This window comes from Nelumbo nucifera, chromosome 3 (assembly GCF_055504915.1).
Source record: "Nelumbo nucifera cultivar China Antique chromosome 3, China Antique-T2T, whole genome shotgun sequence".
NCBI lineage: Eukaryota > Viridiplantae > Streptophyta > Magnoliopsida > Proteales > Nelumbonaceae > Nelumbo > Nelumbo nucifera.
The window spans coordinates 94,494,659-94,522,511 of record NC_142651.1 but is presented as its reverse complement, the minus strand read 5'-3'; the positions used below and the strand labels follow the sequence as shown (position 1 = coordinate 94,522,511).

At 39.6% G+C, this 27,853-nt stretch overlaps 1 protein-coding gene across 1 annotated transcript; it reads left to right on the top strand.

The window, feature by feature from the left end:
* The first annotated feature begins 120 nt into the window (after positions 1–120).
* On the top strand, positions 121–26,908 carry LOC104586560 (ER lumen protein-retaining receptor A). The gene is made up of 6 exons (XM_010243833.3): positions 121–434; positions 565–830; positions 7,407–7,522; positions 26,157–26,230; positions 26,376–26,439; positions 26,525–26,908. The coding sequence occupies exons 1-6, from the start codon at positions 344–346 to the stop codon at positions 26,559–26,561; spliced, it is 648 nt and encodes a 215-aa protein (XP_010242135.1). The 5' UTR covers positions 121–343; the 3' UTR covers positions 26,562–26,908.
* Positions 26,909–27,853: the final 945 nt, after the last annotated feature.

The following is a 27,853-nucleotide window of genomic DNA, read 5'->3' as shown; positions in this document are numbered from 1 at the left end:
ACTATCAATGATGATCTAAGTTAACAGCATAAGATATTTTTCCCTCTTTAATGAAGTAAAAAAATAAAAATGTTTTCCCGGGATTGTAGTGGAAATTGAGTTTGGCTTCCGTCGGGGCAAGAGCCGTTGTTCCAGCGCCACGTCAGATTCTTCACTCCCCCCCACTCTGTACGAAGAAAAAGCACACAATGCGAATTGCGCAACGTTTCTATATTCCCCCATCCTCCCTCTACCTCTAGTCTCGAAGAAGTCTCAATCTTCCTCGTTTCTGACGTTTTTCGTTCATTCACTTTCGATTTTCGAAATATTGGGCACGGAACCTGTGGATTCAATCTCTGCAGCCATGAATATCTTTCGACTTGCAGGCGATATGACGCATTTGATCAGTATTCTGGTGCTGCTGCTCAAAATCTACGCTACCAAATCGTGTTCAGGTGACGCAAATTTCTCCATTTGGACTGGAAATTACGGTCTTCGGCTCAGTGTTTTCTAGGTTTTTTGTTAAGTTGAATCAGGTGGTAGAGCTGAATTTTTCTTCTTCTCGAATCTTGTTCTTGCAATTAGGGATTTCGCTCAAGACGCAGGAGCTGTACGCGCTGGTGTTCCTGTCTCGGTACTTGGATCTCTTCACCGACTTCATCTCTGTTTACAACACTGTGATGAAGGTGGTCTTCGTAGCGAGTTCTCTAGCGATTGTGTGGTGCATGCGAAGTCATCGCGTCGTTAAGCGGTCTTATGACAAGGAGCTTGACACTTTTCGGCATTATATTCTGGTTTTCGTTAGCTTTGTTTTGGCGCTTTTTATTCATGAGCAATTCACATTAAAGGAGGTAATCCGCCATCTGTTTTTTCCTATCTCTGTTTCTGTGGACGATTTTTCTCACTTCATTTTATCTGGAGTTGCTTGGTAAATTGAAGCTTTGATTAACTATAGTACATTGATCCGGGCGGCATGTCTTAGCTTATCTGTAGGCCAGGTTTGTAGTAAAAAGCTTGCTCTTTGCTATTCGACACTTGACAAGACGGCTGCTTTAAAAGAGGTCTTGAGCACTTGTTGTCTTTGTTAAAAGTCAGAAACCCATAATCTATCGTTTGGAAGAGTTTCTGATGTTTTATATTTAGCATGTAAAGTGCGAACGGATTCCAGTTTTTTCTTTGTCAAAATGTGATCATCATGGCCTCATTATAGCGGAACTTATTAATAATGGAAAAAGAGGCTTTCTGACATCTAGTTTTTGTGAGATTGTATAATACTTGTAATGATAGTTTAAGCAGAAATTAAGAACCCCGAATTCCAATGAATTGGTTTTTAGAGAGTATGACAATCATAATTCTCATCACAACAATGTCCAAGCATGAACTAGGGCCCAAAACAAACTTTCAAATATGCATCCAAATCTAATCAATGTTTTCCTTGTGTAGCTAATCCAAGATTGAACCCCAAAATATATAAAGTTTATGCCTCTCCAACATGTTACTAAGGACAATCTAGGACCACGAACATAGCTAACCATTCTTCATAAAACTAAATGGAAAAAATAATTTAATTGTTGATCACAAATAGATGGACACTGCAAACAGTAAAACTATAATTAGTGAGACAGGAAAGAAACTAAAAAAGAACCCTTTCATCTGGTACACTCACAGAATAAAATAAATGTAGCTGGTTAGGTATTCACATATTCATGTGTGTTTGTGTTGCATTTTGGAGTCTCTGCCCAATAAATGTGGCCTGGTTGTACAAAGGGTTTTTTATTTTATTAATGAAATGATACTTACCTGTTCTCCAAAAAAAAAAAAAAATCCCTTGAGCATGCTCACAAGTAATGCACCACAAATGCGTTTTTTTTAATCCAATGTGGGAACTAATAGATGAACTTATTCTCAAACCAAAGTCCAAAGATGATCTTAAAAAAGTCATTAATGTATTTATTGTTTTCCCAATTATGGTTTCTTCATATGTATTTTTTTTTGTGTGTGTAGCTCTTAAATTTTTGACTCATTGGCTTTTCCTTTCATCTTTATGAAGCATTAATCTTCTAGTATGATATTTTTTTTGGGTTGAGTTTTTTTGTTTAATCCTTGAATTTCTGTGTTATCTAATACATTTGTTTAGTCATTTATTTCTTTTTTCTAATTTTTGCTCTAATACTTTGAAAAACCTTTTTCCCTATTTCTTTTTATTTAACTTGTTTGTGGTTTGCAGAAGCAGATGGGTTTCTTTAGATATTTTTGAAGCTTTGGTAAGTATGACATTGTTATTGATGATGGATGTCATCAAGAAAGATTTAAGTTGTTTTGAACTATCGGATATCAATTCATCAGCTCACTGCCCAGAAATTTTTTTTTTTTTTTTGGGTGGGGGGAGGCACTGTTGTAGCATGTGGAAAACCTTGGACCAGTGTCCCTCTCGCCACATGTCATTGGTCATTCACCCCTTCTTACCTACAGTTTGACATTATGCCCCTCTCTTGCTCTAACTTTGACATTCACTGACCTAACTGAATCCACCCCCCCTCCCAACATAAATTCTGCATCATCATTAATTCTAGAACTTAGATATCCTAATTGAGTCGAGTAGGGAACATCCTACACCCTACACAGGCATTATTTCTATCATATGTACCAATCATTTGGCAAATCAAAACATTTACTGGATTATGGTACCTTTATATTAGCCACATGTCCAATCCTGTGGTCCATACCAGCTCTATACAGTATGCACCACCTTCCATTGGTGTTTAACCCAATTAATGATTGTTGTTTACATTTTAGGGTCCATTTAGTTTGCAGTTAGAATTGGAATCGAAATCCTTTGCAATCAGAATTAGAATGGTCTATTCCCATAGTCTGTTTGGTTCTGACAGGAATGGGAATGAAAATTGGAATAAGCAGGAATGTGATTTCATTCCCAAGGGAGGAGCATGGAATGACCCTTCCCTCAAATGGGGGAATGCCATTCCAACAGGAATGGGAATGGGATTCTGATTCCACCCAACCAAACAGTTGGAATCAGAATAACCTATTCCAATTCTGATTCCAGACCCCAATTCCCACAAACCAAACGGGGCCTTTGAAGGGATGAGAGATCCATCATATGGATGGCTGAACCCTACAGGAAGGTTGGGCGAAATTTCAAAAATTTCTCTCTTCCATGTGGGAATCGCATTCCCTACAAGCGTTGTTGTAGCATGTGGAAAACCTTGGACCAGTGTCCCTCTCGCCACATGTCATTGGTCATTCACCCCTTCTTACCTACAGTTTGACATTATGCCCCTCTCTTGCTCTAATTTTGACATTCACTGACCTAACTGAATCCACCCCCCCTCCCAACATAAATTCTGCATCATCATTAATTCTAGAACTTAGATATCCTAATTGAGTTGAGTAGGGAACATCCTACACCCTACACAGGCATTATTTCTATCATATGTACCAATCATTTGGCAAATCCAAAACATTCACTGGATTATGGTACCTTTATATTAGCCACATGTCCAATCCTGTGGTCCATACCAGCTCTATACAGTATGCACCACCTTCCATTGGTGTTTAACCCAATTAATGATTGTTGTTTACATTTTAGGGTCCATTTGGTTTGTAGTTAGAATCGGAATCGAAATCCTTTGCAATCAGAATCAGAATGGTCTATTCCCATAGTCTGTTTGGTTCTGACAGGAATGGGAATGAAAATTGGAATCAGCAGGAATGTGATTTCATTCCCAAGGGAGGAGCAGGGAATGACCCTTCCCTCAAATGGGGGAATGCCATTCCAACAAGAATGGGAATGGGATTTTGATTCCACCCAACCAAACAATTGGAATCATAATAACCTATTCCAATTCCGATTCCAGATCCCAATTCCCACAAACCAAACGAGGCCTTTGAAGGGATGAGAGATCCATCATATGGATGGCCGAACCCTACAGGAAGGTTGGGCGAAATTTCAAAAATTTCTCTCTCCCATGTGGGAATCGCATTCCCTATTTTAGAAAACTGCATTTTCAATGATCAATCTTGAAACCAAACCGGACCAGATCTGAAACCAAAAGGGAGGAGAGGGATATACCTGATATGAAGTAACAATAACTCCCAACAAAGGTGTTCACGCCCAAGGAGAAAAACCAAAGACTGCTTCCACCAAAGATGACACGGTGCAGGATGAAGTAGAATCAACAGGACAATTCTTCAGTAAGAACCGAATTCTTCAGCAAGAATGTGATGGAGGGCTGGTGAGCACGACTTCAGATTATCTTTTCTACCAAAAGATAATATCAAGAACCTTTCTTGATCACTCCCACAGGTGGAGATCGAATTGGCAGGGGCGGCAAGAGCAGGAAAGAGCAGAAGGCAAGAGCAGTCAAACTGTAGATCCTCCTCTCTGTGATTTGCGAACCAAGTTGTCTTTGAGGTCCACCCTGCTCTCCTATTTATAGCCTTAAAGAGAGGTTCTCCTAATCTCATTAGGAGTTTCTTAATCCAAATCTTTTATTTGGATTTGAACTCTCTTTAAGAGATAAGGATAATCCCTTATCTTATCTGTAGATAAAGATCAACCTTCCTTATCAAATTAGGAGTTTCCTAATCCAAATATTTATTTGGATGTGGACTATTTAAATGGATAGGGATAATCCCTTATCCTATCTGTTGATCTAAATCCCAGAACCACCCATATTTAATTAATCTTATTAAGCCAGTTCGAATTGGGCTTTAGGCCCATTAAGTCTATGTGCTCACTTAACCTCTCAACCTGCTGCCCAGTTGGCTATCCTTGTATGGTGTGGGACCCAAACATTGACCTACACACCAGCCACATGGGTTCAGCCCAGCCTTTACAAGGCCTGGCCGAATTCACTGAAGGAGACAGTGAATCCCTGAGTCCATCACCATGGGCTCTTAATCGGCCCAACATTTACACTAAGTGGTCCTTGCATCTAGCCACCTTATGAAAACCCAAGGACTGTGGGCAGATGCAAGATTAGCCCATCAGGTATTACCCTCAATGGTCTTACACTTAACCTCTCAGTCCATAATGATCAAACACTGCCCGACAAGAGAGGACCTCTCCCTCGGCTGTAAGGTAAAGTGCTGCACTCTCTACTCACATGGATCCAGGGAATTAAAACCTTTTGCAAACCTTTTGAAACCATAATATATATGTATATCTTTATATAAATATATTTTGCAAAAAACAAATTTCAACAGTTGAAATCGACTACCGGCAGTTTTGATTTCCATCAGAAAGAGTGCATCCCTGATCATTCACTTTGTCAGATAAAGGGGTTGATCCTATCACTATGATCACCCACTCAGATGAATTCTCGGACTGTCCCAACATACCCAGGTTTTGACCCCTCTAAGGATCTCACTGATTGGCATATCAAAGACAGCCCAATCCGACACATAGTGTAGTATCATAATCGAGTCTAGGGGTCAGGTGTAACATTCCAGTTTTGCCCATCTATCTCCAAGGTCCAGGGCAATACTGGAATTCTGGTCCAGTTTAGGGTTTCAAGAAAACCCACACTGCATGCACCTCAGGTCTCACCCTGGTAGCTGAGACAAGCCACCCCAACCAACTTGGTGGCACATTAGTGTCAGCCTTGGCAGGATAAATCTCCCCAGATCTATCCAACGGTTGTAAAGATTCTAAACTAACACAAGTCTCATATGTGTCCAGTTTAAGGGTATTACACTGAAACACACCACAATGACATGAATCAATTATGTACTTTATTCATTTACAATAAATGTCAAAAAGGTATATCAATGTGATTGGAGCTAAAGGGCATAATTGTCTAACAACCTTAATTTTTATTAATTTAGAATGTGTATATTCTATAAGGCCTATGTCAGACATGTCATGGGGTTTTAGGCTGAAATTTATTCCATTAACAAAGGACATTGGGACAAACCAGGGGGCTCATTTTAAGTCCGAAAGCAAGTTTCCATATGGTATGAATTGAAACAATTGCTATTTAGTGAATGGATAAATTGGCATAATCATCTAGTAAAATAAACCAAAATTTGAATATAACCAAAATAGTTGGGATTTGGGAACTTGGAATAAGTTTGAGTCAAGTTGAATTCACAGCTGAACTTTGCTCCTCTTTGCATTGTACACCTCATGATTTTGGTGGGTGGGAGGATGTCATATGATTCCCGTTCCTTTTTATTTTATATAAGACCACCATTAATTTGTTACGGATCTTCACTATTTACAGAAGAGAATGTATAAAAGATGAACAAATTAAATATATAATAATTGCATTTATATTATAAGAGGGGGGGGGGGGGTCATGTTTTATCACTACATGCTATTCCCTGTTCCAATTAAAATAAGAACAAAGTTCCTAAAGCTTGTATTTCTTGGACTATTAATATTTTAAGGACTTGTGGAAATTGTTCTACTAGAATATCAAGATGCCTTGATAGGGGTTGTGCTATAGATTTGTCAATGGTGTTAAGGGAGGGGTTAGATCTGAAAATAAGGGAGGAAATTGTTTCAGATTTGGAATGGGTTTAATGGAAGGTTCAGAAAGATGCTTTTTTGGTTGAAACATTTAGATCTGATGTTAGAGAGATTTCAGATTATAATGCAAGCTTAAGAGAGAGAATTAGAGGGGAAGTTTAGAATTGGTAGAAAAGAGAGAAGAAGAGAGAAAAAAAGGAAGATCATATCTCTCAGTACCGCAATCAAATCACTTCAAATTTGTTTCAAAACCCAACCTGTATCTTTGGTGAAGCCTTACAATAGATTTATAAAGTTCTAGGGTAAGCCAGGCCTAAGCTAACAAATTCAAATCCAAAATGATGAAGAAAAAGGTTCCCTAAAAGTACTTAACATGAAAGAAACTTCTAATCTCACACAAACTCTTTAAAGCAAGTAAGAAACATATCCAAATTTATTTCAAAGAAACCTGATTACCAAAAACAATAAATCACAGTTTTACCATAACTAGAGTAATTATGAGCATTAGTCTACATAATAAGTAAAAAAGTTATTATAAATAATAATATTGATTTTTACCAAGTAATAAAACTTATTGTAACTTGTATCTATGACTATCTGACAACACCTAATGGACTCTCCTTTAGTGGATGGATATGTGGGCTCCAACAATTACTGTAGGTCAACTTTCTATATTCTTCCCAAAGTTTGAATTTCTTTTTCCTTGATTTCTCTTCAATTTCAGCTGTTGCATTACTTAATTGTTACATAGTGATTGTTTTCACCACTGGAGGAAAAAGAAGAGAAAGGAAAAACTGTTTAGCAACCTTGGTTCTTGATCTCTCATTGTCATCTGTATATATATATATATTTTCAGTTTTACCTCTTGTTCATCTCCATTGTAAAAAGATTTGCACCGGAATGTGCATTCATATATGCTATGATTCTTGTGCAGGTCTTTTGGGCATTTTCTTTATATTTGGAGGCAGTTGCAATTCTTCCCCAGTTAGTGTTGCTGCAGAGAAGCGGGAATGTAGACAACTTAACAGGACAATATGTTTTCTTTCTTGGGTATTGCATTTGACATTTCTTTAGTTGCTTGACCTCTGTTTTGAAGTGAATAATATTGTGGTAGCCACTGCGTTTTGGGTAGTGTTGCAATTTGATTAAAATGTTACCATGGAATTTATTCTAATGTTTTATCACAGTTGTTTGGGTATTGAGTTGTCTCACATGGCGTAAGTGTAGTTCATATTTTGTTTAACTTGATAATTAGCCTTGTAAGTAGGGTTATTATATTATTAATTTGATTTGCGAAATAATTTCATTTAATAAATCAGTTCCCCTGTGTTAGTTAATCTGATGTAATTGATCATTGTGAAGATACCATAATACTTGCATAGTTTTAGTTGGTGTAAATGTAGATCTAAAAGAGGTCAAGTATGTACTTTGCCCTGTGATTTTGTTATTTTATGTTCCTTTTTGTATTTTCAAAATTTCTTATTTTTTTCCCAGGTATCCTTCTTTATTTCGTAAATCTTATCTTTTCTGATTTTGGACTATTAGCCAAGTTACGCTTTTTGGCCAATCCTAAACACTTAAATTCACTAGATGAATCCCATATGGTAAGACTTTGAGATGGATGGAGCTAGTTATCTAGGGATTATAACTGTTTCATTTAGGGCATCATTGCAGCTTCATTTTGTTGTCCTTTTCCAATTTGGACACAAGATGACATGGATAACTTTTTTCTTGTAAGATACATTTACTCTGAATTCTTTGGAGTTTATAGTAGTTTCTTTGAATGAGTTTCAGCTGGATGCGGTGGCAATCTTGTGTTCATCCCCTAGTCCCTCAAGAAATCTTAGTTTCATTATTGAAAGGAAAGAGGAAGAGATGAAGCATTTGGTGGGTTTTCAGCAGTCCTATTGGGATTGTTGATTCCACGAAGGTTGAGGTTCTAGCAGTGCTTACAGGATTCGGAATAGCCGGAGTGAAGGGTTTGACTGCTCTAGCCATTAAAGAGGATTCTATTAACACTATAAAATGGCTAGGGGAGAGGGACAGTGGACCTTTGAGATTGGCTCACTATCTGACCGAGGCAAGAGGTCTTTTGGATTCCTGGACTGGTGGGTTTTCAGCAGTCCTATTGGGATTGTTGATTCCCCAAAGGTTGAGGTTCTAGCAGTGCTTACAGGATTCGGAATAGCCAAAGTGAAGGGTTTGACTGCTCTAGCCATTAAAGAGGATTCTATTAACACTATAAAATGGCTAGGGGAGAGGGACAGTGGACCTTTGAGATTGGCTCACTATCTGACCGAGGCAAGAGGTCTTTTGGATTCCTGGACTGTTAAACTGATCTGGGTTCTTAGGGAACTAAACTCTTTAGCAGATAATTTAGCCAAGTCTGGTGCTCACAGAGAAGCTTTATTTACTGACAGAATTTTACCTTTGTAATCTCTGAGTTGGGCTCTTCTTGTACATCATCTCATGTACTCCCCCTTTTTTTTTTCTAAATACAATCAGTTACTCTTTTCTCTCTCTCTCTCTCTCAAAAAAAAAAAGACTGCTTATTTTTCTCTATTCTCCATCCCTGCCTCAGTAAGTGATACCCTTTAGAGAATGGGGCAAGATTTCCCTTGAGACAAACTTAATGGCAAATGAAATATCACTTGGTTTGGTGGATTTTTTCCCAACTATGCACTTCCAAAGATAGAGGCTACGTTTACTCTAGATGACAAACCAATCTCTCTTAGCAAAGTGGCTATGGTGATTTGAAGCTTAGAAGGAAACGTTATGGAGGAAGGTTATTGGCTCCAAATACCGGTGATATTTTGATTGGGTATCTTCTCTTGTTGTCATACCATATGGACCCCATGCACATGAAGGGCAAAAAACAGATCTGCAAGAATTAATTTAAAAAATTAGATATAGGCCTGGTGAAGGATCTCAATTCATTTTGGTATCAGGAGCATCCACTGCTATCAGAATTTCCTGACATATTTTCCATTTCCACCTATAGTAGCATTTATAAAGGATTTTTACAAGGTGATGGATGGCCAGGTGGTGTGGCCCCCTAGATTATGAAGGCATATGAATGACCAGGACTCTGGGAGGCTGATAATGTATTGGCTTTACTGGAGCATTTGAGCAAGTCAAAATCCAAGTAGGGACAGAAGATTATTGTCTTTGGAAGATGGATAAGAACAGGATCATTTGTGTGGGTTGGTTTGGGCTGTAAGGTTGTTGTTTCATCTTGTTGGGTGTTTTCTTGTTTGTTTCTTTCTCCTCGGATGATTGCTTATCACCTTCCCTTGTATCTTCTTTATTTGTTTAATAAACGTTTTTTATTTATCTTCAAAAAAATCATTTTATTAAATTCATTTTTTCATTTCTTGTTGGGACAAAATATTAACCATCAATCATCTCATGTCTAGGGGTAGATTGATGGAGAACATTTTCTTTTGATAAGTAATGAGGAATTTTATTAATTCAGAGATTCGAAACTGATACAAGCATCCCTGGAGAGGCGTGAGCTGCAGCCTCTCCCAAAGAGATTACATTACAAAAAGATTAAATAACAAATTACAGCTGGGCCCAAAATAATTGTTCCCTTCTTGCCCCTTGCTTGGCTAACCAATCAGCTAGAGCATTTTCTGATCTCCCCACCCACTGTATTCTTGCATGCATATTTTGTGTCAGCCATTTAAATTTCTTGATTTCATTCTTATACCACCACACAGCTTGCTCTGGGTTCTTCAACCACCCTACCACCACACATGATTTAAAGTATCGATACAATACACCCCATATCGGGCGTATCGTATCGTATCTTTTGAAAAAGATACGGTCCAAAATGCCTGTTTCCAGGTGTTTCGGACCCCCAACACGTTTTAAGCTTCCCAAAAAACCAAATTTTGAAAAAAAACTAAAAAAAAGGTGTTTCGGCCGTTTCTAAGTACTGATACGATACGGCCGATATGCGTATTGTATCGATACTTTGAACCTTGCCACCACATTGGAGTCATCTTCAACCAAAAGTTGTTCCGCTCATAATTGAATTGTGAACTGCACCCCTTGATGGAGAACATTTGCTGTTTGTGTAACGCAGAGGAAGAATAACCCCTCATATCATAATCCAATGCAAGGAGGTTAAGAGGTTTTAACCCTTCTTTTTATCGGTAAGAAACAAATTTATTGATAATTAGATAAAAGAATGTTGTACAGTCACAATTATGCCAAGCACCACTATGATTGGGCTAGCATCTACCATCCACCACTGTTTGCAACTTTTAGCTTAACAATGACATGCCCTCAAATATAGTTGATACCTTATGACTCCTCTTGCCAGAGCATCAGATAGATTGTGTTGATAGTCTGGGATATTGACTATGTTGTACAGTCTACAGTTAAAATCTTTTTTCTCTTTTTTGATGTGACTGCTGATGTGATGCTTGGACTAGGGATGTCAGTGGATGGTGCAACTTGTTGAAGATAGATGGGCTGTTTTCATGTGGAATTTAATTTATAAATTAGATCTTTAGTTGTCATTCTAGTGGGTATGGAAGAGTTGATGTTGCTTGTATGTTTTTTCTTCTTTGGTGATCACTTGTAACATATTCTTGTATTCCTTTTTCTTAATGAAATTTTCTTTTTTCTGTAAAAAAGAGCATCGGATAGATTGTTAGCTGATGTCTGAATCCAATTAAAAATTACTCTCAATTCCCCAGGCAGTCTTTTTAGTGTTTACTGCCCTTCTAGCATGTCTATACATTCAAGAACATGTACTGTTATGTTTAAACCAGCTCATAATAATCCTATAATTCCCTTCCACCACCAAAGTCTTTGTAATATAGGGATTTCCTCAGTCTAAGCCCTAGAAACACAGCCGTCGATTCTGCCCTTGTAGAGTCACTATTGCCAATAGGGCTAGATAATAATTAATACGGCTAATTATATTGCCATTTCTATTTCTAACTACTACATAGGTACCTGAACACCCATGATTACCCTATTTGCGATGGCAATTTCTGATCAACCTGTCACAATCTACCGATTTCGAATGATATCATTAATGAAGAAAGGGGAAAATATTTTCAAGATCTTTACCCAATAAGCTACCTTCACAGATGTTTTTAATTAGTGTTCCTTTCATCTGATTCTTTTCTTTAAAGATTTTGGCATTCCTTTCTTCCTAAACATTCATAGTTATGTTGCTTTGTTTTTTTTAATTTTTTAATGCATATGGTAATGTTGCTTTTGTGCTCTACATAAAGTTCTCTCTTTTTTGGTGGAAAGAAAAAGAGGTGCTAAAAATGCTTCCAAAATCCTCTGGAGGGTTCCATCTACATCAAAAAAGAGAAAAGAAGAATTCTCAAGCACTAGATACAAACAATGTTTTTAAAATGCGGAGGCCTCCTTAAGAGGAGGAAGGAGGAGGGGGAGGAAAAAGAGGAAGGAGGATATCTATATCTTTTTTCTTCATTTTTCGCGAGTGAGCCAGAGTGGAGCAAGCCCCCCCCCCCCCCTAGCACAAAAAAGTTAAGTCCGGGGGCAGGAGGATCTCTTTTTTTCTTTATTTTTCCATTCCCTTTTTCTTTCTTTCTTTTTTCCTTTTTTTTCTTCTCTTCCTTTCTTTTTCTTTCCCTTCCCTTTCTTTTTTTGTCTTTTTGTATGAGATATGCATAAGGCATACACCTCTAGCATGCCTCATGAAAAAGGTGTATGAGGTGTATGTCTTTTGCACCTGATGCATACGCTTCAAAGGTATCAATGCCTCTGGCATACACCTCAGGGCATTTTGGGAGGTGCCTCGCCTGGAGGGCACGTCTCCCACACCTTTTAAAATATTGGATACAAATTGTTAGAGTCGGCTATACAAGGGTAGTACAGTCCTTTTATGTTTAGTTATATATGTACTGCTCAGCTGAAGTGAGGGCACAATGGTAATCCTTGTATATCTTAGAAGAGTATAAATAAAAGAAGGGCCGACTAGTGGGATTTGATTTTTCTCTCTAGTTCAGCTGTGACTTTTCTCCTTTTTCTTCTCTTTCTTCTTCTCTTTCTCTTTTCCTTCTCTTTCTTCTGATCTGAACATATACGAACATCTAATCTGAGTGTTATCATGGTATCAGAGCCACGATAATCAGTTCAGATCAATTGTCTCATTTTCTCTCTGTTCTTCACATTCCTCTCTAGGGTTTTGCAGAATTCTCATTGATATTTAGAGAGTTTTCCAAAAAGAAAGAAAAGGACTGGTCGTTTTCTCCTTTTGGGGGTTTCCATGCCTCCAATGAGTGTAGTCGTTGTGGTTTTGTGTGGTTGGTAGAAAACCCTCTACTCGCAATTCGAAGAGGGCTGGTTTTGTGATGGTGGCAGTGCAGACTTGGTACCCTTTACTCGACAGGTACATGATCTTCGAACTAAGTTGTGGTATGTAGCAAGTTTCTTTTATATGTTGCAGAACTGAAAATATTATTCGTGAGGTGTGTTGTGAGGGTTTCTAGTGCTGACAGTAAACGGCAACAGTAGTGCTGTTGCTAAAAGTGGTGAACAGTTGTGAATATTGTTGCTGAAACAATGGTGAATAGTTGTGAGTGTTGCTGCCGAAACTTGGTACTAGGAACCCTAGTGGTGTTCAGTCATTCGTGTGGAGTGTGGTGATTTATTAGGGCAGTAGAGTAACAATTTAGTGGTACAACTTCCCACTATTTTTTTGTGCAGTTATGGGAGACAACAATGAATACAAATCAAGTGTGATGGTGCCTTCTGATTATCTGAATGTGCAGATGACCTCTATAAAACTAAATGGTGAGAATTATGTCCCTTGGGCTAAGTTTGTTGAAGTTTTCCTGAAAGCCAAAATGAAAGTGAAACATGTGAGGGAAGATAAACCCCCAATTGATTCTCCGGGATATGATGGATGGGAGCAGGAGGATGCTCAAATTATGACTTGGTTATAGAACAGCATGGAGTCCAAAATTAGTGTGAATTTCATGTTTTTAGATACAGCCAAGGAAGTCTGGGATCATGCAAGGAAACTATATTCTGGACAAGATAACACTATTAGGGTTTACCAATTGTACCAAGAGTACTTTAATCTGCAACAAGGGAATCAGAGTCTTGAGGAATATTATGCCAGTATGAGAAATTTATGAAATGAGTTGAATGTTTATCATCCTCTTACACCTGATGTCAAAATTCAACAACAATAGAGAGAGTAGTTGGATGTGACCAGATTTTTAGTAGATCTGAGTATGAACCCGTAAGGGCACAGATATTAGGTGAATCTGCTCTTCCCTCTCTTGGGGAAGTGTTTGCTCGTCTTCGGAGGATCTCAGTTGGACCCACAGAGACTTCCACTATGTCAGATAGGTCTACATTTGCAGTTACAAGAGGGGGAGGTGTGGTGGTAGAGGAGGTCAGCATGGTCGTGGTGGTGGTGGAATGTATAATCGTGGTGGTGGTCGTGTTGGAGGACAAGACTCGGGGGGAGCCCGTGGTAGGAGACGTGGTAATACTCAGGGAAAGTGTACTCATTGTGGTATGGAGGGACATACTATCAACTTTTTGCTACGATCTCCATGGCCCACCTTCAACCTGGGCAAATCATGCAGTTGTAAATGGTGGCATCTCAAGACAAGAATCTCAAGTCACTGATCAGATCCCCACTACATCTACAGATGCTTCCAGAAAGGAGATGGTGAGTGTTTCACGAGATGAGTATGAGCGGTTCATTCAGGGTACATCTCAACAGAACACAGATACCCTTGCACACACAAGTACGACTTGTCTGGCATCCACATCTTCCCGTTGGATTATAGATTCTGGAGCTTCCGATCATATGACTGGAACTCCAGGTGTGTTTTCATCCATTTCTCCGTCCTCCACTTCCCAATCTGTTACTCTTGCCAATGGCTCTACATCAGCCATATGTGGTGTTGGTAATGTTGACACTGACTCATTATCCCTCTCCTCAATTTTATATGTTCCCAAGTTTCCCTTTAACCCGATGTTTGTTAGTAGATTGACTCAGTCTCTTAATTGCTCAATAACTTTTTACCCTTTCTCTTGTGTGCTTTAGGATCTCAAGACGGGGATGAAGATTGGTGGAGGGCATGAAGCTTGTGGACTGTATTATCTGATGGAGGTAGTTCGGCAACAACTCTTTAGTCATCTCTCTCCCCTTATCAATGGCATTGCAGACTTGGTCATCCGTCTCTTAGAGCTCTTCAGTTACTTGTTCCGTCATTGCATCGTCTTTCTAATTTAAATTGTGAGTCGTGTCAGTTTGGGAAACATCATCGTGTCTCCTTTAGTCCTAGAGTCTATAGTCGTACATCGAGTCATTTTTCTTTAGTTCATTCGAACATCTGGGGTCCAAACAGAGTAGTGTCTTATATTGGTTACAAGTACTTTGTAATTTTTGTTGATGATTATTCAAGGATGGCATGGCTTTACCTTATGAAAGAAAAGAGTGAATTGTTTTCTATCTTCCAGAAATTTTATGCTGAAATTCGCAATCAATTTGGTGTACATATTAAAATTCTTCGTTCTGATAATGGTCGTGAGTATTTTTCCATACACTTTCAAGAATATTTGGAACGACATGGCATTATCCATCAAACCTCATGTACCTACACCCCTCAACAAAATGGGGTGGCTAAAAGAAAGAACCGTCACCTTTTGGAAACTACTTGGTCCCTCTTACATCAAATGAATGTCCCCAAACCCTTTTGGAGTGATGCTGTACTTACATCTTGCTTTCTTATTAACCGCATGCCCTTGTCTCTCCTTGAATGTCGGTCTCCTTTCTCTGTTCTGTCTCTCACGTTGTCTCCTTTTCCCCTTATTCCCCGAGTTTTTGAATGCGTGTGTTTCGTTCAGAATCTTGGGCCTGGAATGGACAAGTTAGATGCTAGATCCACTAAGTGTGTCTTTCTTGACTATTCTAGGACTCAAAAAGGGTATAAGTGTTATAACCCTCGTTCTCGGCATTCTTTTGTGTGTTCTGATGTTACATTTTTTGAGTCTGCTCCTTTCTTCTCCAGGTCGAGTACTTCTCCTCTATTGCCATCACCCCCTCTTCTAGTTCTTGTTGAGGATCCAGTTCCTCTTGTTCCGGTTGTGACCCACTCTTCGCCTCCAGTGCAGCTACCTGAGAGAGGACCGCCTATCCGGCAAGTGTATACACATCGTTAGGCATCGGCTCCTCCCCTAGCTTTGTCACCGTCGACAGATTCGGAAGTTGATCCCACCCCAGCCCCAACCCCAAGTTCTGACCTTGATCTTCCTATTGCTTTGCGGAAAGGTAAATGCAGATGCACTCTCCATCCCATTTCCAATTATGTTTCTGTATCTCACTTTTTGGCTTCCCATCGACAGTTTGTTTCTATGTTATCCTCTGTCTCTGTTCCCAAGGATGTCCAGGAAGCCCTCAATTCTCTAGGGTGGCGCCAAGCAATGGAAGAAGAACTCTCGGCCCTGACTCGTACTCATACGTGGGACCTCACCACTCTTCCTCCTAGTAAGCATGTGGTCGGTTGTAAGTGGGTGTACACAGTTAAATACTTACTTGATGGAAGTGTTGAACAGTTGAAAGCTCGGTTAGTTGCCAAAGGTTATTCACAGCAGTATGGTATTGATTACACAGACACCTCTCCGATTGCCAAAATTGGATCAGTTCGTGTTCTGATTTCTCTTGCTGTTATGTTTGATTGGCCCTTGTTTCAGCTTGACATCAAGAATGCTTTTTTACATGGTGATCTTCTTGAGGAGGTGTACATGGAGCAACCACCAGGGTTTGTTGCTTAGGGGGAGGGTGAGAAGGTATGTCGACTTAAGAAGGCTATTTATGGACTTAAACAATCTCCCTGTGCATGGTTTGGGAGATTTAGTGAAGTGGTGAAGAAGTTTGGAATGAAACAGTGTCAGGTTGACCATTCCGTATTCAGCTATGAATCAAATGCTGGGAAGATTCTCTTGGTGGTGTATGTAGATGACATTGTTATCATAGGTAGTGACGGACTAGGAATTGACAGGTTGAAGACTTACTTACATGATCACTTCTAGACAAAGGATCTTGGCAAATTAAGATACTTCCTAGGGATAGAGGTTGCAAGGTCCAAGAATGGTATTAATCTGTGCCAGAGGAAATATGTTCTTGATTTGCTAAAAGAAACAGGGTTGTTGGGTGCCAGACCAATTGAAACACCTATGGAACTGAATGTTAGATTGGGTAGTGATACAGGTGAGGAGTTTGAGGATCCGGGAAGATACAGAAGGCTGGTGGGTAAGCTTAATTACCTAATCATCACTCGACCCGGTATCTCATTTGCGGTCAGTGTAGTGAGTCAATTTATGCAGAATCCTAGAATCCCACACTGGGAGGCAGTCCTAAGGATTGTGAGGTATTTGAAGGGTGCTCTAGGTCGTGGTTTGTTGTATAAGAGTGGAGGAAGTCTTGAGATAGAGGGATACACGGATGCTGATTGGGCTGGGTCCATATCTGAAAGAAGGTCCACTACAGGGTATTGCACTTTTCTTGGTGGGAACTTAGTGACATGGAAGAGTTAAGAAGCAGGCAGTGGTAGCAAGAAGTAGTGCAGAGGCTGAATATAGGGCTATGGCTCACACGACATGCGAACTGGTGTGGTTGAAGCATCTACTAGAGGAGATGGGATACTCGATTGACACTCCTATGAAGCTATACTGTGATAACCAAGCTGCAGTTCATATCTCCTCTAATCCAATGTTTCACGAAAGGACAAAGCACATAGAAGTGGATTGCCACTTTGAACGTGAGAAGGTGCTTAGTGGAGTGGTAAGTACAGCATATGTGAACACAGGAAATCAATGGGTAGATTTGTTTACCAAAGGGTTGAATTGGGGAAGAGTGGACTACATATGTAACAAGCTGGGACTATATGACATATACTCACCAGTTTGAGGGGGAGTGTTAGAGTCGGTTGTACAAGGGTAGTACAGTCCTTTTATGTTTAGTTATATATGTACTACTCAGCTGATGTGGCCCTCACTTAAGTGAGGGCACAATGGTAATCCTTGTATATCTTAGAAGAGTATAAATAAAAGAAGGGCCGACTAGAGGGATTTGATTTTTCTCTCTAGTTCAGCTGTGACTTTTCTCCTTCTTTTTCTTTTCTTTCTTCTTCTCCTTCTCTCTCTCTTTTCCTTCTCTTTCTTCTGATCTGAACATATACGAACATCTAATCTGAGTGCTATCACAAATAAAAATGAGTTCATGATTCATCATGGAATTCAATCTTTTTGATTTGAAACCATGTGGTTTTAAAACCTGGAGTTTATTGCTTTGTTTGAAAGAAGTTGGGGAAATTTTCAAGTGGATGAAAGGGCAGGTTTTGAAGTAATAAGGAAGTTGTAATTGTTGAAAGAGTGGAAACAAAAATAAGTGTTTTGGAGGGTTGATGATCATAAGAAAGCTGTGTTAGGATGATGCATCTGGACAAGTTAGAAAAGGAGAGGTGTTGAGTGTTGACAAGAGAGGCAAATACTGTACTTGCCTTAAAAAAAGAGAGTCAAATACTGCAAGTTGAAGGAACATATTGTAAGGTAGTTAGAAAAATGGATTTTATGAAGAAGAAATATGGAAGCTTTCACCAAAAAAGAGAAAAAGAGAAAAAAAGGAAGCTTTAAGAGAAATTAATGGTGATAAAGCACTGGATCCTATTGATAAAAAAAGCACTGGGTCCTGATTGGTTCAACATGGCCATTTTCAAATCTTTTTGGCATGTTGTAAAGGAAAATGTGCATAACATGTTTAAGGTATTGTATGTGGGGAGAATTTTGGGGCTTTTTAGGTCCCAAGAGAAGCTGCCATGCCCAAGAGGACAAGACAACCTAACAGATATGTTCCTGTATCATAAATTATAAGACTGGTGACACTAATGGTAGTAAGTTTCTAATTGAGTTAATAACTTACTAAGATTCCCAAGCAATCAGGAAACAACCAAAAACCCAAAATTAACACTAGAATACCAAACAGGCCCAACATTTACAAAAATACTCCAGCTTCGGACAAGACTGCAAATGTTGTATGTCATCAAATGTCAGGTTATGATATGATGAATTTAGTGGAAATGAGAATGTTGAGTTGGATGAATGGTAAGACTTGGAAAGATACAATTAGAAATGAATGCATTTATAGAAACACGGAGGTAGTCCCAACAGGACATAAGAATGGAGAAAGTCAACTAAGATATGATATTCTCATATGCATCATAAGTGGGATGAAGCTATATGTTGCAATTTGCAGAGTGAGGGTTCTAAAACATGTTTTTGGGGATGGGGATGGGGATGTGGGAGGGGAGGAGATTCAGGATTAATGTTGGTTGCAGCAAGAGAACAAGAGAAGATGCAAAGGACTGACAATTTAACGGTCTTTCTCTTTTTTATTTTGTTTAATATTTGTGGGTTTTCTTTTTCTTCCATTCCAGTGAATGGGTCCTACGTTGGAGAGTGCCTACATTGAAAATCAGCTTGATCAGATATTTTCACCATGTTATGTTCAACATTGTGTATGAACCTTCCAAATATAAAAGATAAATCAGATGGTCATCAGATTATGTGAATTTTGGTCTAGATGATCTCTCCTAGATGTGACTTATCTCTTTGTGCACGAACCTTGATTTATGTTACAATGAATTGATGGATAAAAGGTATTACATCTAGGGATGCAAACGGATTGGATTGGACTGAATAAGGGAATATCCGAATCCAATCCAATACACTGTAGATCCGATCCAATTGGATCTCATGAATGCTGATTCGAATTTGTATCCGATCAGATGTTGAATATCTGAATCTGATCCATTCTGATTTATTTTTTAAAAATATTATTAAAAGGAAAAGAAAATATAACAGTTTAAATAAAGAAAACAAAAATACAAGTATTTTTTCAACTATTTTCATCATATATATACATGTTTTTTATAAAAAATAAATAATATAAAAAAATTACAAAAATGCAAAATAACATATATATTATATAAATAAATAAACAACATATATATCAGATTGGACAGGGGTGATCGGAATCTGATCCAAAAATCCGAAATAGGGATATCTGTATCCAACAAAAATGGGATTGGACTTCGGATCCGATCCTTTTTTTTTTATCAATAACAATCAGCTTTATTAAATTAGGAAGGAGCAATTACAAAATATAGGGGAGGTAAAATGACTTAACTCCCCAACAACAATTTACACAAAGAGGTATATTAGAAATTAGCCCAAAACAAAGACACCCTATCCACCCCTTGCTTAGCTAACCCATCAGCAGAAGTGTTGGCATTCTTTTTGCCCAGCTGTACTTCACCTCAATGTCCCTAGCAAACCATTTGAACCTTTTCCTTTCATTACTGTAGCTCCACATGGTAGTGTTGTCTTCCTTTAGCCATCTAACCACCACCTCCGAATCACCTTCAAGGACCAATCTTCTTATGTTCAATTGTCTTGCTCTTTGGATTCCTTCCAAAACCGCAGAGATCTCAGCCCTGAGAGAGTCCCCTTCTCCAATTGGGCCTGAATATAAGGCCAGAATAGACGCTTCCTCATTCCTGAAGACACCCCCAATCCCAGACAGTCCTGGATTTTCAAAATTACTCCCATCAAAGTTCAGTTTTATAAATCCAGACGCTTCCTCATAAGGACCAATAAACTGCTGCCCTAATGCATATCCACATAATCCTCCCTCTTTTCTTAGGCCAACTGAAGGACGAAGAGAATAGACTTTGGACATTCAAGAGGGGAGTCCAATTACACCCCAAAAGGGATAAAGCCCACTCCTAAATAGATTTAGCAAACAAGCAAGTAACCATAAGGTGGTAGCCAGTTTCGCCATCAACCTTGCAGAGAGAACACTGACTTGGGGATAAACAAGAATTAGGTCTCTTTCTTTGAAGTAGGTCACTTGTGTTGATTCTTTCCAAGAAAGTTTCCCAGCAAAAACTACCAACCCGAGGAGGAATGGGTTTACTCCAAGCCTCTTTAGCAGGGAAGAGCAACCCAAGAGGAGCAGGAGGATGAGTTAAGGTTTCAAAAAAAGAGGCACAGGAGAAGGCACCCAAGGAGGAGGGGGTCCAAATTCTGATATCTGCCTTAGTGGGGTCCAGGAATACATTATCAAGGATGTTTAAGAATGTCAAAATGCAGTCCAAATTTGTATCCCTAATGGCCCTTCTCAGGCTTAGGTTCCACCCAAAGCCAGAAATCGAGTCTGAAGGAACTAAGAAGGAAGAAGTAGGTTCATTCTTCAGTCTGACAGAGCAAACAAAGAGGGGAATTGTTCCATCAAAGGGGAATCCCCAACCCAAGTTTGTTTCCAAAATTTTATTAGGTTACCTGAGTTCAAGCCATACCTAATCCAAGGAGAGAAAGCTGGAAGTATATCATGGATGGCTTTCCACGGAGATGCAGCTGTAGCTCTTGCCAAGATTCTAGGATCCCAGCCATTGTCCTCTAGCCCATGAATGCTAGCCACTATCTTCATCCACAATTTGTCCCTTTTCAAAGGAAATCTTCACAACCACTTCCCTAGCAAGGCCATGTTTCTTTTCCTAATATTCCCTATCCTAAGACCTCCTAGGCTTTTTATTTTCTAGGTACCACCTCCCAACCCACCCTATGTTCCTTCTCCTCTCCTGGCTCCCACAAGAAGTCCCTCATTAATTTTTCCAACATGTTTGAGACTTTGGTTGGAATCTTAAACACTGACAGGAAGTAAACAGTTAAGTTAGCTAAGATAGACCTAATCAAAGTGGTCCTCCTTCCCAAGGATAAATAATTCTTCCTCCAAGAAGCAAGTCTTTTCTCGAATCTTTCCACCACCGGGTTCCAAAAACTTTCTTTATTGGGATTATGTCCTAGGCCTAAGTAATTCAAAGGCCAACCCAAAATTGCACAACCTAACTCACCTGCATAAACTCTTATTTCCCTCTCCTCCATGTTTACCCCCGCAATACAACTCTTATCAAAGTTCACCTTGAGATTAGACATTTGCTTGAAGAGATGTATTGCCAATTTTAGGTTCCTAATCCAATTTATGTCTCCACCTTCACAAAACAGAATTGTATCATCTGCAAATTGCAAGTGTGTAAGTGGAACTTCCTTCTTACTCTCCATCCTCTTAGTAAATTCCTCGAATTAGCTCTATGAATCAATCTCCCAAGAACATTCGCAATCAAAGTGAACAAAAAGAGGGAAAGTGGGTCACCTTGCCTTATTCCTCTCAAAGTAGGGAAGAAGTCCACCACTGTCCTATTAACCAGAATGGAATAGTGGCAACTCCTAACACAGCCCCAAATCCATTTGCACCATCTATCCCCAAACCCTCAACACCTCCAATAAAAAGTACCAATTAACTAGGTCATAAGCCTTTTCTAGGTCTAGCTTGCAAACCACTCCATGCTTCTTTGATTTCCTAAAACTCTCCAAGCTCTCATTTGCAATCAAGATCTGATCGAACAAATGCTCCTTGATTGGGTGCAATAATAGTAGGGAGGACCTCCTTAATCCTAAGAGATAACACTTTTGCAATTATTTTGTACAGACTATTCACCATGCTTATTGGTCTAAAATCCTTCGGTTGTGATGCCTCTTCCTTCTTTGGGATTAGAGCAATGAATGTTCGGTTCAAATCCGGATGAGTTACTCCCCTTCTATAAAATTCATCTAAGTCTGACACTAGATCGTGCTCCAAAATTTCCCAACAGTCCTGATAGAAAGCCATTGTAAAACCATTTGAGCTTGGAGCTTTTGTTCTGTCCATCAAAAACATTGCTTCCTTTATTTCCTCCAGCTCGAATTTTCTTTCTATCCACTTCCTATTTTCTTCTCCCAAATTCGGCCACTCCAAACTCTCTAACCAAACCCTCTCATTTAAGGGCCTTCTAAAGATAGATTTGAAATGATTAACAAAGGCTTTTGCTATCTCTGTCGGGTGGGATTTGACTACTCCAACTTCCAGTTTGGAGATGAAATTCTTTTTTCTCCTACCATTTGCCACAGAATGGAAGAATCTAGTATTTCTGTCTCCCTCCTTCAACTATTTACACCTAGATTTCTGTCTCTAGTTTATTTCCTCTTTATGCAATAGATCTTCCAATTGCTTCCTCAAACTCCATCTATTCTCTCTGTCTACCTCTCCGAAGGATCCCCTTTCTTCCTTCGAGTCCAAATCCTTGATTTGCTCCATCAAAATTTGCTTTCTTTCCTCTAGTCTTCCAAACTTCAAAAGGTCCCACTCTTTAATCTGGGCTTTTAGGTACTGAAGCTTCTTGTGGAATCGTATCTCCTCCCAGTTAATTGAAGGATTAAATTGCCCCCAGTCCTTGATTTTCTTAGTAAACCCTGGTGGAGCAACCACATATTCTCAAACCTGAATGGGGCAGGAGCATCACCTCTTATTTCTTCCTTACACAACACTATGAGCCAGTAGTCTGAAGTGAGTCTAGGGAGTGCTCTAGATGTCACATTTCTCCAATGTTCTTCCTTGTCTAATAAGAACAGGAACCTGTCCAGCTTGGAGCAGATTGGTCTAGATTGAAGATTAGGTCATGTAAAGTTGTTATTTAGGAGCAGGATCTCTTTGAGCTCATAGGAATCCACAAACATATTGAATTTTCTCATACTGGTAGTCACTTTCTACCTAGGGTTGTTGGTTTTTCCTGTGAATCTCACTACATTAAAATCTTCTCCCACACACCAAGGTCCTTCCCATACCTTACATTAGTTACTACCTATTAACTCTTCCAACCCTATCACCACTTCTTCTCTCCACAAAGTTACTATTCCACCCGAGGAACCCCAAGATGGAGCAGCCACCCGCTTTATTCCACAAAGTTAGTATGATTTCCCAAATTCTTTTATCCCTACTTGTTTCCCCTACTGATTCCTCCCCTTCCTTCTCCCCCTGCAACATTGAGGTGGCCTTCTGAACATGGGCTTCCAACACTGGGATGGGAAGAGAATCTGGAACAAGAGACACAGAGCATTCATCAGTAGCAAAAACTGAAAGGACAGGGTTTACAGAGATACCCGGGTTCAGCTGAGGGTCAAGAGCAAGGGGGCAATTGGCTGACACTCCCTGTATGAGGTGTTTGGAGCATTCTATCTCCTCGTTTTGGTGAGAAGTCTTTCCCGTCATTTAGGCAACACAAGGATCTCTTCCCTGATTCAATTGTTTACCCCTCTGTGGTGTACCCCTGTTTCGATCTAGGTCCACTTGAGCTACTTCCCTGTTGGCTTCTTGTTCTGACGCTAACCTTGGTAAAGGCTTGTTCACTTTTGGGCATTGATTCCCCCCCGCCCCCCCACCTTGCTGGAGATGGTCAAACCTATCAACTGTCTCTTTCTTATCCAACCGAACCACTGCTACCTGTTTTTGTTCTCCCACCAGGTCACCCATAAACAGTCGTTGCAGATTTAAAGTCTCCCTACTTTGTTCTTCTCGGATCCCTTCGTCTCCCTCATTTCCCAGACTAGACACATCATCTGCAGTTTCCTCCTCTGAGCTGCAGTCTACCCAACCTTGAACTTCCTCTTCCCTTTCTTTTAGCCGGTGCCTCAAGTAGCGTGGATTTGGGTGATCATCTACATGGTGAAACCGCTCTTCTTGGTCCTGTTGAGAGACCCATTTTAGAGAAATTTCCTGAGCCTCTTTTCCTATTCGCCGCCTCTGTAATTTCTCCACTTCAGTTGTCCCCTTTCTTGACGATGATAGAATGGAAATCTCGTCTATCAACTCCTTTCTTTCCTGACCCACATGACCACTTAAGATGTCATGTGGGTCACTTAAAAACTCATGCGGTCCAGCGTCTGGCTCACCTGTTCTCCCCACCGGTTCAGAAACAGCCACCCGGTTGAGACCAACTGGTCCTTTTCCTTTTTTGGCCATGTCTGCATAAGAGGGTCTACCCATTTGTTTTACTTTTGTTTCAAATAAATTTGAATTTGATGCCTTAATTGGAAGACTTTGGATGTGGTTTATCTCCTGTGGCTGTTCCACTTCTTTAATCCTACCACACACGCCAGATCTGTCCACCTCTCCCTGGGAGCCATGTGTCCTCCAGCCTGCCACCTCACCTTCACCTCCTACCTCTGTTCGTCTTCCCCAAAGCGACGCTTCAACTCCTGAAGCCAGCCAGACACGATACCAGACGCCTGCTGAGAGAACTTCGATCGATTGGGGCATGTTTTCTGGTGCCACCCTGAGCTCCACTGCACACAAGCTCCTTTGATTTACCTCCACCAGGGCTCCACCCAAGGTTTTAACAATTTTCTCCAAGATCGATTCATTCCATAGGTTAAAGGGAAGTCCTAGCAGTTTCACCATAAAACTGCCTTCATTTGGTTCAAATTTATTGCAGATTGGGACCCATTTTTTAATCTGTATCAATCTTCCATCTATTTTCACTGTGTTAAACCTTAAATGTCCGTCAGCTACATCAAGGATAGCTTTTTCCTTGGCAAACAGCAGCAACATAGCATCAGCTTCTAGCCCCAACTTCTCTGCAACAGCATCTAACACCTTTGTCCAATCCTTCACCACTATATCTGCCTTTAAGACCATTCTGCGCTCCCAAGGTCCTCTCCCTTTTTCCAACATTATTTTCTGATTCTCTGTTGAGCTTGCGACTGAATTTCTTGACAGAGAGGATTCTGCATCTTGCTACTCCCCCGGTGTATGCTGTTTGGCCCTGTCACTTCCATTGGGACTTCTACTACATTCTTCTCTCACCTTCCTTTCAACTTCCATTAGGAATGACTGTACCCATCCTTGCTCCTTTGGACCTTCTGGCACACAAAATCATTTGCTTTTTGTTAGAGAATGCTCTGTTACTGTAATAAACCAACCTCTTGCATTCCGTCTCAACTCCGCCTCAAACCTTTTTCTGGAGCAGTCCATGGAGTTTTTCGAACCTTCTTTTCTTACTTATTAACTGTTCCATCGACAAAACCTTTCAGCCATAAACTTGCTTCTTCTGGTAGCAAAATCATAGCCCTGTTACCTTCTCTAATTTTCAGGTACATTTTACCTTTCATCCACCCCTGTTCGAAAATGAAGTTTTTTGCTTTGATCGCCAGATCCAATTGCCACTTCCCCGCTAACTTGAAATTCCTTTCATTTCTCTCCTCGCGTTCCATCCTCTATCCTCCTTCAGATGGGATTATGTATATGATTGACAAAAGTATAAAGGCATATCAGAACCCACATACAAAGTTCTGGATAAAAGGTTCTTCAGATCCGACCCATTTGTAACCCCTAATTACATCATCATCATCCATGCCCTATCCCAATTATATGGGGTCGGCTACATGAATCCTGTTTCGCCACTCCGTTATTTTTAAAACCACTGTTAAAAGGTATTACATATTTAAAATAAATAACTAGTGCTTTGCCACATTTTTCATGAAAAGGGGAAAGGTTAGGCATTACTTAACTTTTAGATGCCATACAAGCCCTTCCCCCAAGTTTAGTACAATGGAAGCTGCATTTGAGACAGCACATTTATGTTATTTTTCTAGTGGTCCTCAGGTAGTGAAAGAGAAAAAGGTTATCGAGGTGAGGTGATGTGAAACAGTAAATAAACAGAAATTATGCAGTATGAACTACTTACTACTATTCTATTTTATGGTAAGTTTCTAATCTTTGTATATTTCCCTACAGGGCTTATCGTGCATTCTACATCCTCAATTGGATTTACCGTTACTTCACAGAGAAGCATTTCAGTCGATGGATATGTACGTTATATTACAAAGATCAAAAGAGTGCCTTCTTTCCTTTTTTTTTTCTCTTTTTATTTTTATGAAGTTGAGAGACTCTCCACTTGATGGGACTGTTGATGCATGCTATGTTGTGACCCCTTCTATTTCTGTCTTATTTCAGCTGCCATCTCAGGTCTTGTCCAGACAGCTCTTTATGCCGATTTCTTCTATTATTACTTCATAAGGTACCTAAGTTGGAACCCTCTGAACTTCTTCATCATCCTATAATGAGCTCAAGTTAAAATTAATTCCCGTCCGATTGTATTGCAGCTGGAAAAATAATGCGAAGCTTCAGTTGCCTGCTTGACCCAACTAGGGAGATAAAAGTTCTGAAACAGCTGAGAATGGGTATTGTAATAATTTGGAAGCTGTTTACTCCATGGTTTTCTACAGTTGCTGATGCTCTTTTCAGGAGAAGACTATTATGTTAAAGGACACAGGTCCCATAATTTTGAATGCGGGTAACTATCAATATCGAAGGAGTACTTGTGGGCCAACTGAAGATTTCCACCTGGCACCAACCTGTAGATAAGACCACACCCCTGCTCGTGGGGGTGATAGAGTTGATGTGTTGATTAGTCTTTAGTACAGATTTAACCTTATACAACCAGCCATTTGGATTTGGTTCACATATGGCAAATTGAATTATGGATATCTGCAGATAATTCATGAAATGTTAAAAAAAAAAAAAGTGTTCTTTCTGCCTTCTTTTTGAAAGTTAACTTGATGAGAGTTCTGTTTCCTCGAAAAACTTGAGGAACATAATATTTCCCTTTCAAATATAAATATAAAATTTTGCCTGACAAATAGAAACCCTCATCATCTCATACTGAGGACTAGGGATGGATGGAACCAAACCAATGCAGCTCCACAATGCCAACAATATGCTTGTACCTGAGTCTGCACCACGTACATGCAATGGGAAACCCTATGGAATTTCTGGCTTGGCCTGGCAACGTTTTAAGCATCGATACAGGTCATAGAGGCCGGCATGTGGCATGGGTGGATGGGGTTGGTGGTCATCAGTTAATATTGGATCAACATGGACCAATAGGGATTAATAATGAAATTATGATCTATGTAAGGATTAAAATGTCGATATGAATATGATATATTGGATGTTCTGGGTATGGTATCTAATATCCATACACAGGTATGATGTTAATACAATTAAAAAGTGAAAAGTAGAGTGTCGACCATATTGATATGCAATCCTGGGTATCTGATTTATCAATGTTTTAATCATTGAAAGTACGTACTGATATGCAACTTTAGGTATCTGACAGTCAGATTCTGACTTATCGATATTTTAGTATGGGATGATTCATATTTGCTGGTTTCACTTTTTTAACATGTCTCACTTTCAAGTTTTTCATCTTCATCCTAGACAGTAGTGGGGGAGTTCTATATGCAGAAACATTTGATATCGTACAACAAAGGGAAAGAAAATTCATTGGAATAAGAAGAGACTTTTTGTTTCAGAAGGATCTTTTCCTACTCATAAGAAACTAAAACTGGAGTGGTAGATGACTTCTGGCTTTCATTCATTGTCGTTGAACTCATTGATTGTCTACTCTTAACAAGGTAGCTACGACCTGG